The sequence below is a fragment of the Crotalus tigris genome, unplaced genomic scaffold (assembly GCF_016545835.1).
Source record: "Crotalus tigris isolate CLP2741 ecotype Arizona unplaced genomic scaffold, ASM1654583v1 scf7180000020963.25688851:1431469, whole genome shotgun sequence".
In the NCBI taxonomy this organism is placed as follows: domain Eukaryota; kingdom Metazoa; phylum Chordata; class Lepidosauria; order Squamata; family Viperidae; genus Crotalus; species Crotalus tigris.
Genome location: NW_024098281.1, coordinates 752,805 through 765,935, shown reverse-complemented (window position 1 = coordinate 765,935; position 13,131 = coordinate 752,805). Strand labels below are relative to the sequence as shown.

At 55.5% G+C, this 13,131-nt stretch overlaps 2 protein-coding genes and 1 long non-coding RNA gene across 4 annotated transcripts; 2 read left to right on the top strand and 1 right to left on the bottom strand.

Moving 5' to 3' along the window:
• Positions 1 to 452: 452 nt before the first annotated feature.
• LOC120319789 lies at positions 453 to 1,862 on the bottom strand. The gene is made up of 2 exons (XR_005559837.1): positions 1,742 to 1,862; positions 453 to 1,298 (listed from the first exon to the last, which is right to left on the bottom strand). It is a non-coding gene; the product is annotated as an uncharacterized LOC120319789 (long non-coding RNA).
• Positions 1,863 to 1,940: 78 nt separating this feature from the next.
• On the top strand, positions 1,941 to 6,096 carry LOC120319785 (sperm-associated antigen 8-like). 2 transcript variants are annotated; one of them, XR_005559836.1, is made up of 7 exons: positions 1,941 to 2,080; positions 2,236 to 2,524; positions 2,844 to 3,018; positions 4,014 to 4,059; positions 4,200 to 4,339; positions 4,509 to 4,719; positions 4,936 to 6,096. XR_005559836.1 is itself a non-coding variant. In XM_039369018.1 (3 exons), exons 1-3 carry the CDS (start codon positions 2,067 to 2,069, stop codon positions 3,144 to 3,146), a joined length of 606 nt encoding a protein of 201 aa, XP_039224952.1. In that variant the 5' UTR covers positions 1,947 to 2,066; the 3' UTR covers positions 3,147 to 3,458. The 2 variants fall into 2 exon arrangements, 1 of the variants encoding a protein (XP_039224952.1); XM_039369018.1 differs by lacking the exons at positions 4,014 to 4,059; positions 4,200 to 4,339; positions 4,509 to 4,719; positions 4,936 to 6,096 and having other exon boundaries at positions 1,947 to 2,080; positions 2,844 to 3,458.
• A 3,187-nt stretch (positions 6,097 to 9,283) lies between these two features.
• LOC120319787 (avidin-related protein 2-like) lies at positions 9,284 to 11,480 on the top strand. The gene is made up of 4 exons (XM_039369023.1): positions 9,284 to 9,438; positions 9,967 to 10,168; positions 10,447 to 10,567; positions 11,333 to 11,480. Exons 1-4 carry the CDS (start codon positions 9,343 to 9,345, stop codon positions 11,364 to 11,366), a joined length of 453 nt encoding a protein of 150 aa, XP_039224957.1. The 5' UTR covers positions 9,284 to 9,342; the 3' UTR covers positions 11,367 to 11,480.
• Positions 11,481 to 13,131: the final 1,651 nt, after the last annotated feature.

The window sequence follows — 13,131 nt, the reverse complement described above, 5'->3', positions numbered from 1 at the left end:
AATAAAGAGATTAAAAGTTAAGAACCCAGGTGATGGACATTCTGGGGCTAAGAATCTTGTCTACCCCATGAGACAACCCCAGGGTACCCTACCCTGTTAGCGACCCACGGCAGAGCAAGGTTTTCAGGCTCTGCCAGAAGGACAGGATTGTGTTCTTGTGTGTCTGGGGGGGGGGGAAATCTCACCTCTGATTGTAGAAAATTCTGGGGGGGGGTACAGCAGAAAAGGCCCTTCTCCTGGAGCACAGCAGCAGAAACTCTTTGGCCAATGGGATCCAAATTAGGCTGCTTCCACTGGAAGGAGAGGGGCCAACTGGTCTAATTGGGGTGAGGCAGTTCTGCACATATCCCAGCTGCATTAAGTGCACCGCCCATGCTTATTATGGGATTTTACCCAGCTGCATTTGTCTTCAGCAGATCAGGAACAAGCAATGAAATATAATGAAAGTCTGATGTATTTAGGATATTACTTTTATTACAAAGTTAGGGCAACAGAAACTTGCAAGGCTGAACCCACCTCCCTCTCTTCATCTTCCTGAAAGGGAAGAAAGTCATTAGGCCTGAGACCCTTCCTCAAATTTCATTTCTGCTTTGCACACAGTTTTTTTCATCTGATCCTCACTTCTCTTGAGGCTCTTCCTCCTGTTTCTTCTTGTAGCCCATTCTGTCAGCAGGGAGGTGCACCAGCAAATGGGTAATCTGAGGCACAACTGGAAGAGGTGCTCACAAGAGAATTGCCCCGCTGGCAGGCGGCTCGGGGCTCAGTGGGCCATGGTCCTCTCAGGAAAGGCAGCTCTGGCATTTGCACCACCAGGCGTGCAACCCAGCGGAAGAATGCCTGCCGGAGGGCTTTGCATGGTCTGCTGGATGGGCATGGAAGGTGCCAATCCCCAGGCTTCACAATCTGGCAGCACCAGAAAGGCATCGGCTGGGCAGCAGGACAAGCGGCTCCAAGCAGACCCTCCACTGGTCCTTGGCCCAACTTAAGTACCGGCCTCCCACGCAAGTGCTTCAGAGCAAGCTCCTGCAGGCCTCAGAATGGCTTTTCCCCTTCCTTGCTGCTGAGGTGGGTGGAGGAATCAGAAGGAGAGGCGCTGTTCTCATCCCAGCTGTTCTTCTCCAGCTCTAGAGGAGCCTCCCATCTGCCTCCCAGCAGGCTGGCTGTGTCTTTGGGTGCTACTTTCAGGATGGCTAAATGGCATGCAGGCCACTTAGTGAAGCCAGTGAGGGGCCAAGGTTGGGCCAAAGAGTTGCAGCTGCAGTTAGCCCCGCACCAATGACAGGAGCCAGAATCTCTTCCTTCAGGAGGAGAAAAGAGCAGTAAGGACGCTCCTCGGGGCTGCAGGCAACAGAGCCCCCCGCCTTCAGCCCTTCTTTCTCTTTCTTCTACTTTGGATAGAAGCGGCCTCTGCTCCCCCTTGGGGCATGGGTGACACATGAGGTTAGAGGACAGTCCAACCTGTCTCCACGGACCTGGACAATGTGTGACATGTTAAAAACTGGGTGGACTTTAAATCGCACTGTCGCAACTGCCCTCTTGCCTTCTTTGACCGTATTCTTACGGGGTTTCCCTGTGCTATTTTACCGAGGACAAGGAAGCAACGACCCCCGTCCGACGCCCACCAGATCCCCCAAACCTCTAAGCGAGCAGCAAAAGTCAGCACAAGCGAAGCACGTAAGAAGCCACCCGCTGGGCCTCCGCTTCTGGGGAGGATGTCGGGGGGAGGGGGGGCAAGGCTCACCTGCCGCCGGGCGAGGCAATTCATCGCCTCCTTCGGGGATTCTCCGGGCCCGCCGAGTCTCCGGACAGCGCTCTCGGCTGCCTCGCTTGGTCCACGCACGTCCTGAGCCGGTCTCTCCGCCCCGCCTCTCGCCCCGCCCCCCTCGCCTGCGCAGGCCGGGGCGGAGGGCCAGGCCGGGAGGGAGAGTCCCGAGGCCCCTCCCCATTCCCCTCCCCCTCCTCGCCCTCGGCCAACCAACGGTCGCCCCGGCCGCTCGCCCGCCTCCCAGGACAGCCCGCGGTGGGTTTCGCGTCTCCGTGGAGACCAACCAAGCGCAGGAGCCAGGATGGAGCCGGAAGGGTGAGCTTGGGCGCGACCGTCAACCGCCCCGCCCGCTACTCGGGGAGGGGGGCCCTCGGGGCCCGCGGCGCTCTCGGCAGGGCGCTGGTTCGCCGGAGCAGCCGTGGCCCCTTCCCGCCCGCGACCCGGCGCTCTCCTGTCTCTTCCCTGGACAGAGCCCAGGTGCCGAGCAGCGGAGAGGCCGCCCAGAGCAGCACGGAGGAGCCCCGCGGGAGCCCGGCGGAGACGGCCCCGTGTCCCGTGGAGATGCCGCCGGAGCCCGAGGCAGAGCCGCAGGCCGGAGCCACGGTCCCGGTGGAGCTACCGCCCTGTCACGGCGTGCCGGGGCCCTACCTGGGGGGGCTGCCGGCCGTCGATCTGCAGCCGCTCCCGCTCTGCGTCCCGGAGCCGCCGAGGGAGCCGCCCACCCGCGGCCAGTGCCTGATGCACAACTGGCAGGAAGAGGTGAGGTTGCTCTGCGGGGCTCCTCGCCCCCAGTTGGCGGTCTGGCGCCGGCGGTGGGAGGTCAGGACGGCGCCCAGGCTCTGCTGCCCCTTGGCAGCCGCTCCCCACCCGGGCCCTCCGCAGCCCCAGCCTGGCATCCCCTCGGATGAGCGCAGCCTCTCCAGGAATTGGAGTGCGACCCTTCTGTTCCTGACCTGCAGAAGGAGAGGGCGGGACCAAGCTGTGCCCTCCCCAGGGGTGGGGGAAGAGCAACTGTCCTCCCCCCCCCATGGCCCCAAGAGGAAGGAGCCTCCTTTGTTTTCATTTTTGCTTTTCCCAGAGAGCCACCAACGATTTGGACCTTGTGCCAAGACCCGAGTGTGGCACCGAGGGGTCCTTCCACCGGCACGGGCATCCTGGCCTCCTCACCCTTGACTTCCTAGCCGGCATGCCCACGACCACCACCATGAAGGACTCCTACCCTCGTCCCGTGAAGACAGGGCTCCCTGTGCGAGGTGGGCAGCGGGACAGGAGGGCAGAAGCCTGGAGTGGAGCCCAGGATGGGCTTAGCCAACAACATCTGCGCAGGGAGAGGAAGGGGGTCCGGCCCAGGGTTGGTTGCAATGCTACTCCAGAAGATTAGTTAGGTGCAGTTTTCTACTCACATTAGAAAGCCAGGCAGACCCCCCCCCCCAGCCCATGTCAAGGATGCAGTTATTAGCATCTGGGACCGAACTCCTTGAACCCCAGGCAGCAGTCGGTGAGTTTGGCTGCTCCCTTTGGGCAGCCCAGGTGTGCAACTGCAGCCCTGCCCACTTCTTGGCCTTTCCCCCTAAACAGCCTCCTCGCTGTGGGGGCCGAGCGGAGACAAGAAGCGACTTCTAGGAAGGGCTTTAATTTCTCAAAGTTGGAATGGATTATGCCAGTGCTGCAGAGCTCATTGAGTGGAAAGGGCCACGGGGCTCAGTTAAAAATCCTGGGAGGGCCCTAAGAAACAGCTGGCATGTAGATCAACTGCTGTGTGGCCAGCAGAGCATCTACAGGGCTGGAGCTGGCAGCTGCAGTGAGTCTCGGAGGGCCCTGGCAGTAAATCCTTCCAGAGTGTGGCTGTGAATGTGCTACTTTTTTAAAAACTGGGGGCTCCACGGTGTTTTAAACAGATAGGAGTCTACCCAGAGCCTCTTAAAATGGGCTGTGTGTTGTCCCCGGGTCATGTGGGGAGCCACCTAATCCTCCATAAGGGGAAGAAGAGCCTGCTTGAGCCCCCAGCCGGCCTTCCGGTTCTCCCTTGAATGAAGCACAGAGAGTTGGAAGAAGGTGGGCATCAATATAATGCCTGGCTCAATTCAGGGCACTGGTGTGTGTGTGTGAGCTGGTGGGGATGTCTCTCTCCTGTCTCCCTCCCTGCGGAAGGCTCGGGGCCCACCTTCCTGTCTCTGTCCCTGGGCGAGGGTCTTTTCCAGCCACTCCATAGATGCTCCCCACCCCACTTGTCTCCTTTTATCCCCAGGGAAGTGAGAGGCCATGATGGAGCATCTTCTGTACCAGAAACACAGGTAAGGAACAGGACCTTCTCCCCCCCCCATGCCCCCCCATACACTTAGCAGCCAGGTATTGTCGTGGGCCTGTCAAGGTCAAAGGGTGGTCTCTTTCCTCCGACTGGTCTGAATTGTGAACTTGCTTGGTCCTTTTCTAGAGCCACTTGCCCCGTTGCAGATCAAACCTTGACCCAGAGATAGAGGACCCTGGGGGTACTCAAGGCCACAGAGCTGCAGAAGACAAGAAGACCTCCACCTTAGCCGTTCTGAGCACTGTGCTTCTGTGTCAGATTGCTGGGTGAGAGTTTAAATACTGTACTAGCGTGGGAATCCCCCTCCACTGTATCTTCAGGGACTTTCCCAAGCCTAGGCGGAAATCTTGAGTCAAGGACACCTTACTTCAGAACAACAGAGTTGGAAGGGACTTTGGAGGTCAACTAGTTCCTTGTTGCCTTCTCCCCCAACAGGCATGCAGGGTGGATGCCATGGCACAAACCAGCAAGGGCTGTGCCAGCCCTTTGCACAACCTTTCCCTGTGCCAGAGGGGAGATCCTGCCCCTCGGCTGCGGTGTTTGGACAACAAAGGAGGCAGCCAAGTTAGAACTTGGCATACAGCCCCATGACTACCAGCTGGAACAACTGCAGACATTCTGGCTCGAACATGCCCAGCAGGTGCCGGTAAGTGCCATCCTGTCCCGCACCAACCTGGTGCTGCCATGCCTTTCCTGCCTCCTCCCATGAGGCTTGTCCTTGAGAGCCTGCAAAGGACATGGCAGGCGGGCAGGCAGCCCGGGCACCTGTTGTCCTAGCATGGAGGGTATGTTCTGGCCAGGCAGCTCAGACCCAGCCACGAGTGGTGGGTGACGCACTTAGCTTCTTTATCCCTCTCCACAGGGCACCTCCAGCATCCAGACTGGTGACACCCCTTTCAGGAAGTGTGCAACTTTCACAACTCCCATGTCCAAATACCTTGACCAACTACCCCAAGCTGTGAACGCTATCTTGCCACTATCTGGGCTGGTTGGGAAAAACCAAGCTTATGCAGGTGGGGGGGATGCAGAGTCCCCTCCTCAAAGTGTTGATTTCCCTGTTAAATTCCTGCAAGAGCTGAAGGCCCAACCGCCAGAGTCATTTCCAGGAAGCTTCCTTACAGTTCCCCTGCCACAAAAGCAGCCGGGGCTGGGCAGAGCCGTTTGCCATCCTTTCTCTTGCTAAATGGAAGGGGAGGGGGCTATTCTCCCCTCCCCTTTCTGTTTGGACAAGACTGCTTGCCTGATTCCGGGATTTGCAACCAGAGGGGGAAAATGAGCAGCAGGGCTGGAAGACTGGCTCAGCCTGCTGAGCCAAGGGGTGGGGGTGCATCGATTGGGACCAGGAGCCCCAGCTGGGCAAAGGGCTTTTGTGATTGCCTCAGCAGGTGGGTTCCCAAGTGCCTGCTGCCTGGCTGTTGCTGACTGGGCAGGGAAGACCCCTTGATGTCTGGGGCAACTAGAGCCCCCCTCCCCACCTCCAGGCATAGCCGCTGCCTCCCTCAGGCAAAGCCATCCTTGCCTGCAGGCTGGCCGCCTCTCACCCTCCCTCGCTGTTCCAAGGCAGAGTGAATCCCCCGCAAGTTCATGGGAGCAGTTGCTGCTGCCGGGTCCCTGCAGAGGGAGGGCCCCCCTCAGATGATGGGGGTCCCCTCAGATGACAGCTGTCTTCTCTTCGCCCAGCAGCCAATAGGTCCTCATCTTCCCTTTGCCCTGCCAGAAAGCAGACAGGTGAAGCGCTCTTGCCCCCTTTCTTGCAATGCAGCCCCCCCCAAGCAGTGAAAGTGAGAGGCACACCTCCACTTTGCACTCCTTCCCCTTCCCCCCCCCCATGCAAGGCCCAGCCTGTTCCTTCCCATGCCCGCCTTCATCTCTACGTCCCCCTGGAGCTCCAGCAGAAAGCAGCCAAACTCATCCAGGATCTCCTTGGCAGAGATGTGGATCTTCAAGGCTGGAAGGAACAGGGGCAGGAGAGTGAGTGCCCCCCAGGATCCCCTGCCAAAGGGGCCCAGTGGCATACTTGGGAGGAGAGGTAAGGATGCACGGGCCCTACAGGAAGAGTATGGGGGGCTGGTATCTCACCCTCACCATTGGACTCCAAAGAGGCAGTAGCGTGGCATCTTCAAGCCCACCACTCCCGCGCACACTGGCCCTGCAGGGAGGTAGAGGAGGAGGGCTGAACCGCTGGTGCTTTGTGCATGCTCAGGAAAGATAGACCGTGCTTGCCCGACTCACTCACCAGAGTGGACCCCCGATGCGCAGGTGCAACTGCTCACTGGGAGGGTGCCGGATGCGAAAGGTCTTCACAGCTTCCAGGAGTGCAAGGGCCATGCGGACAATCTCGTGGGCGTGGAGCTGACCATTTCGAACAGGCAGGCTGGACACCACCATGTAGACATCACCAATGGTCTCCACTTAGGGCCAAGGCCAAGGAGCAGGGTGAGCTGGGGGGCCTCCCTGCAGCACTGCTTTGAGCTGGGAGGGCTTTTCTTGGTTTGTATGATTCCATGAGGAATCATACAAACCATATGTCAACGTTCATACAAGCCATATGTCAATGTTCTTCTTTTCACAGCCTGTGTTGGTTGTACTATATTAGGTTGAGTGGTCAGGCAGTTTTTGATAAAGTTGTGTGGATGTCCATTTTGTTGGAAGATGTTGTACAGATGATCTGGGCAACTGTGAGCATCCTAGATCAAGCCAAATAGAAATACTGTCTTCCAATGATGTCTGCTTTTATGGATAGACTTTGTCTAAGAGATGTAATTGAAGGAATAGCAATAGCCCTTAGATTTATATACAGCTTCATGGTGCTTTACAGTCCTCTCTAAGTGGTTTACAAAGTCAGCATATTGCCCCCAACGAACTGCTGGCAGTCAGCAGAGAGCCTGCAATACTGCATTCCAACCACTGTGCCACCATGGTTCTTGACAGATAGGAAGCAACCCATTTTATCCTGAATGAAGGCAAATATAGGTATCCCAGGATAGCATTGCAGAACCCAATCTGAGTCGGTCACTGGGACCAAAAGCTGATTCTTCCAAGCTTTCAAGCTCATGCTGGAGCCCATCCCCAGAGAACTCTCTCTCCAGAATATCTGCCCTGGGCTGTTCTATGCATTGTATTTATATGCTTGCTGGTTGTGTGTAGCTTTTAGTTATTAATTAGGGTCTTGGTGGCTTGTTATTAGGTCACTGTTTCCTTGTGACTCGTCGCTGGTAGACCACTGGCAAATCAGCACTCTTATTCACAGGAGGCCCGTTTCCCAAGCTTCAATAATTTATCTAGTTATTATTGTTTCTGCATGGCCAACAATTGTAGCAGCTGTGAAACTGAATGCATGTCCTTGTTCATTGCAATGTGAGGCTACCAATGAGTTCAGGTCTCCTCATCTAACCACTCTCTCGCTCCTGTTCTTGTCATCTGGTGGTTAGCTTCCTCCCCACCTGTCCTACATAGTCACAGAAGCAATACATGCAGGGAATCTGAATCAAAGTTTCTCCCACTTCCAAACAACCTTTGTGGTGCATAATTTGTCCTTGCATGGTTAGCCTCTGGGTGTTTAGAGATGCCCACTTGCACAGCGGTCCCCAACCGTTCTGGCTCCAGGGACCAGTTTCAAAAGAAAAATTGGGGTTGAGGGTGAGAAATAGGAAGGAGCCGATTCCTGGGACCTTTTGAGCAAGAGAGAGAAGAGGGTCAACCGAAAGGGGAAAAGCCTTGTTTAAAGCGAGGCTGCTGCAGATTCCGACGTTAAGAGGAGGGGAGGCTGAGACCCTCAACCGACACACCTGATGGGGAGGGAATCTCTCCGCTTTCTCACCTCCCGCTTCCAGGCCAACTTTCTTCAGGGGGGCGCTTTGCATTCTGTTCTTCGCTCGCTCTGGGGTTTTGGGGAGAAATGGCCAGCCTTCCCCCAGCCCCCCCCCGCGCGCCATAAGGACAAGGTTAATAACGAACCAATCAGGCTTCGCTGCAAGGCTGCAAAATCCTGCAAGGCGAATATTTACTTCCAAATATTAATGAGAAACAGCAACGCTGAATGAAACAATGGCTGCTGATTCCCAATTCCTTCGAACGGCAGGTCTTTAAGGGGAGAATCTGCAGTCAGAAGGAGGCAAGAGAGCGGGCAAAAAAGACGGGCTAGTTTTGAGTTAAGGGTTAGACCTTAACCCAGAGGTCTTCAAACTCGGCCCTTTTGACTCATGGACTTCAATTCCCAGAATTCCTCAGCCAGGCACGAGTTGAAGACCATGAGTCATAAAAGGGCCGAGTCTGAAGACCCCTGCCTCAACCCCCCCTCCTCCAAACCAGCTCTCTCAACAGCCCCGCCGGTGATTCACACCCACACCCGCACAGGACCACAAACGAAGACTCTACGCCAGCCTTCGCACCCCAAAAACTTCGGCAATGGGGGAGATGCGACAGGTGAGGAAAAGCAAGTATTTTGCCTCGTGGTGAAAAAGCGAGAAATTTGAATCTGGTCCTGCGACAGGTTGGGAGAAAGGGGGGGAGGGCGAGCTTGTCCCGAAACTGAAAGGAGACAAGGGAGCTTCCCCCTTTCTCCCCCCTCTCTTTTTTTGAATCTCTCTCTCCATCTCTCTCTCTCGCGCGCGCGCACACACATAGTGCTTTCTCCCCCCTTCTCTCGCTTTCTCTCCAAAGGCACCTGGATGAAGGGTGCGCGCGAGTGCAGCCATGCAGCGAAGCCTTATCGGGTTGTTATTAACCATGTCATCATGGGGGCAGGGCTGGCAGCCCCCCCCCACTGCTTTCCCCCCCCTCTCCTTGTATGTATATCAAAGCAAGCTCCCCCGCATCCTGCGCCCCAGGCTCCCCACTCCTTGGCCTGGGGATTGGCTGCCCGGATGCGCGTTTAAATGTTCCAAGCAGCCAAATAGCTCTAGAAAAGTGTCCCTCCGTGAAACGGCCGGGAGGAAGGGGCGAGGATGGAGCGCTGTCGGACCAATGGTGGGAGAGGAGCGCTGGTGGAGAGCCAGCCGAGTAAGAATGCCCGTGTTGGGTCAGCGGCGGTGGGGTACCCGAGAAGAAGTGCCCCCCGCCCCCCTTGCTGCCGAAATGCTGCTCAGCGCTCGCAGAAGTCCAGCGATTTCGCAGAAGCGTCCGGGCCGGGGATTTTGCCCCTCCCAGTCGCGGGGTGGTAGTGGTGGAGGGGGGTGGCAGTTCAAGGGGGTGGGAGAGCCGGTGCGAGCGGGGCTTTATAAGGGGCATCCCGCCTGGAGCTGGCACTTCTAGATTCCTGAAGATCACCATGGCGTTAGGCCAGGCAGCTCTGATGCTCTTCGCTTTCCTGCTCGATTGTAGCGGAACCTTTGCCGCACCCCAAAACTCGGAGCCAGACGCCAAGGTGTGATGCGGGGTGGTGGGCAGAGCGTCCCAGCCTCCCCCGGGGAAACCCCCTGCCACCAACTTCTAGTCGGGTGGGCGGCAGGAGCAGCTGGTGGGAGCTGGAGGGCTGCGCAGAGGCTGCCGCTTCCTCGGGGTTGACCGCACCCGGTGCCGTCGCGCTGAGCGCCAGAGGCCCTGGGTCCCTGACGGCCGGCTGGCCGAACGAGCGTTTTCTCCTCCGTGCTCGGCGGCGACTTCGGCAGCCTGCCGCCAGGGGTTGGTGCTCTCGCTCGCTGCGCAGATGGCAGTGCGATCCGCCGCGGGGTGTTGTCCCGGACACGGTCTGGCAGGCGCCTAAACCAACGGACTTGGCGATGGCCGCCTTTGCCAACCCACCCGGCGTGGGTAGCCTTGGGGGTCGGGCACGTGGGAACAGCGGGTGTTTCAGATCCCCGGTAGAAAATAGAGCCAGAGTCTCTACCTGTTGGACAGCTGGGCTTGGCTAGCATTGTGACTTGGTTTCCTCCCCTCTCCCGCTCTCCTTTAGTGCTCCCTAACCGGCAGCTGGAAGAACGATCTCAACTCCACCATGGAGATCAAGAGCGCCAATAACACGGGGGTATTCAGGGGCGTCTACAGAACGGCAGTCTCGGACACCACCAGTAAAATCCAGCCATCCCCGCTTCTGGCCGTCCAGCACCTGGGGGACCAGCCCGTCTTTGGCTTCACCGTCAACTGGAATTTCACTGGTACAGCCACTCACTATTTGGTGTGGAAGCAAATAGAACGGGAGGAGGGAATCTAGTGGATCTCCCCTTCCTTAGAACTACATCTTGCAGATTATTTCTCTGAATGTCGCCCCTCCCCCATCAGCTGAAGCAGCCCAAAGTTTTTCAAGCCGATAAAATTATCCCAACCTAAAAGGTAGCATCGGTGAGCGCGGGTCCTTATGGGAAATATATCCCCCCCCCCAATTGGTACAACAGCTTTGACCTGCCAGTGAGTGTCTGGCCCATTCCTCCCTCAGAATCCATCACAGTCTTTGTGGGCCAATGTCTGGTGGGCGAGGACGGAAAGGAGCAGCTGAAGACAACCTGGCTGCTGCGTGATAAGGTGGAATCTGCAGCAGATGATTGGGCAGCGACTCGGTAAGGAAAATCAGGGACTGAACTGCTGTGCCCCCTAACTGGAAGGGCCCCCGGGCACCTCTTTTTCTCTCTCTTCCCCCTCCCCAAAGTGGTTCTTGGAAAGACGACCAGGACGCCTCAAGGGTTTCCTCTCTGGGGGATGTTTCTGCACCAAGTGCTGAGCAGCTCCTGTGGGAGAGGCTGAAGACTCCATTTCTGCCACTCCCCCCACAAAGAAACACAGCAAAGCTTTTGAGGAGGTTCCCCAGATCGTTCTCACGGACAAGTGTGGTTTGGGTGGCACTGCAGTCTGGGCTGCCCACAGCTGGCAACACTTGGAGAGTTGGCATTAATTGCTCTACTCAAAGAGCAGTAGCCCAGCACAGCCCCATATTTGTATGGGGCAAGAGGCCACCTGGGTGCCTTCCCTGAGCACAAGGCTGCCAGCTCTGCTGCTCCCCTCCAAAGACGCCACTTTCTCGGCCACCTGGAGGGAGCTGCTTCAAGGGAGGACCCCAAAGACCAAGGAGAATTTGCCCAGCCTGCTCTGGGTCAGTGTCCTTCCCCTCATCAGACGTGGCCTGCATTGCGTGGCTGGGGATCTACCCGGCCCTGACCACCCCTGAGAACCAGCAATGTCCATTTCCTTTGCCCCCCCCTTTTCATTATCACGTGAGTGGGTGGGAGGAAGGAATGGGGTGGGGATGGGATGCTCAGCCTGGGGGAGGAGACACCAATCATGCCAACATGAATTTTGACATTTTCCTCCCTCCTGCTTTATTGTAGCGTTGGGACTGACACCTTCTGGCGCACCAAGTGAGAGGGTGAAGAGAGCAAGGCTTCCCCGTTTCTGCCTTGGGGGGTCTTGGGGGGGTGACCCTTCCAACCTCACCCATCAGATGCTGTTCTCCAATAAAATGTTTGCCTGAGCAGCCTCAGCTTCCCTGGTCTCTCAGAAGCTCTCTGGGTGCCAGTCTACAGGTTTCCAGGAGAGGCTGGGTAGGACCCCCATCTGGAGGGGGGGCTCAAAGCTAACTCTGGGGTACAGAGTCTCTGCTTGCCTCTACTACTCCTCTACTATTGCTTTGCACTTTACACAGCCTTTGCCCTTGAAGACTTTGGAGACCTGCAGCCAATCCACTGAGGATCTGACCAATTATTTTATTAAGAAGTTGTTAAAGGGTTTTTGCAAATCAGCCATGAATTAGCTTCACCCAGAGCTGGTCCATCCTAATCACTTGGCCCAAGCTTTGCTTGACAGAGTCATTGTTAGACCCAACAGTTAGCTAGCATCTATTTTGATACTTACCTGAAGAAGCCAAAGAGGTTGGACAGAAAATGTTCAGTTATAACAATTGGATTTGCAATCAGGAATTTTGCAAGTGGGGCCATTAGAGGAACAAGAAAAAGTAATGTAGCATTTTTGTTTAAAGACCCAGAGGCAAAAAGCTGCACCTTAGCATGTCAAAAAACACCCCCAGAAGTAGAGAGCGTATTTTATTTTAATAACTTTTTATGTCACCCATCTCACTAATACAGCAACTCTGGGTGGCTTACAATGAAATAAATGTTAAAAAGTGCTAAAAAGAATTGAAACTAGAATAAAAAGATTAAAAGAACCAAGGTGATGGAAAGCCTGAGGGCAAGAATCTTCATGAGACACACCCAGGGTACCCTACCCTGTCAGGGCCCCAGGCTGAGCAGCTGAGTCAGGCAAAGAGCAGAGGTCTACTTCCCTAGGTCTTCCCCCCCCCCCAGGGCAGATGGAGCTGGGTAGAATCACCAGCTGGGACCAGGAGACAAGGGGGGGGGGAGATAGGGAGGTAGATATGAAGACAGACACAGATACAGATAGAGACAGAGGGAGACAAACAGAGACAGACAGACAGAGACAGAGACAGAGAGACAGACAGAAAGACAGACACAGAAAGAGGTAGACAGACAGACAGAGATGGAGACAGAGACAGAGAGAGCATGGATGAGTTGAAGTCTCTAAGGAAGGATGTCAGGAGTCTCAAAGGAGCTCCTGAGGGTCATCTCAGACCCATCATATTTTAGTGCTTAGCAGGAGCATTAAGGGTTTGGGGCGACCCCAAATCAACCTGATCTTTTTTGACACACTGTCTGATTTAGTTGATTATGAGAATGCAGTGGACATTATGTAATCTGACTTCAGCAAAACATTTGACAAATATCAATGAAATCCTGGTGAAGAAGAGAAGGCAACCTGTGGCTGGACTACACTACCATTACATGGATAGAGCCAGTGGAGACATCAAACCCAACAAGGGCTTATGAAAGGCTCCATATCTGATTGAAAAGAAGTGAGGAATTGCAGGGCTCCATTTTAGGCCTTGTGCTGTTTGACATATTTATAATTAGGTTAGGCGTTAGAAAACATAATCAGTTTTGGACATGATACCAAATGGGGAGATATAAAATACTACAGAGAGCAAAATGAATATTTCAAAGGATCTTTAAAAAGCTGGAATAATGGGCAAAAATCAGAATGATTAATTTCAACAGAGATAAATGCAAAGTCCAACATTTGTGTAGAAACAAAAATCAAAGGCATTAATGTAGGA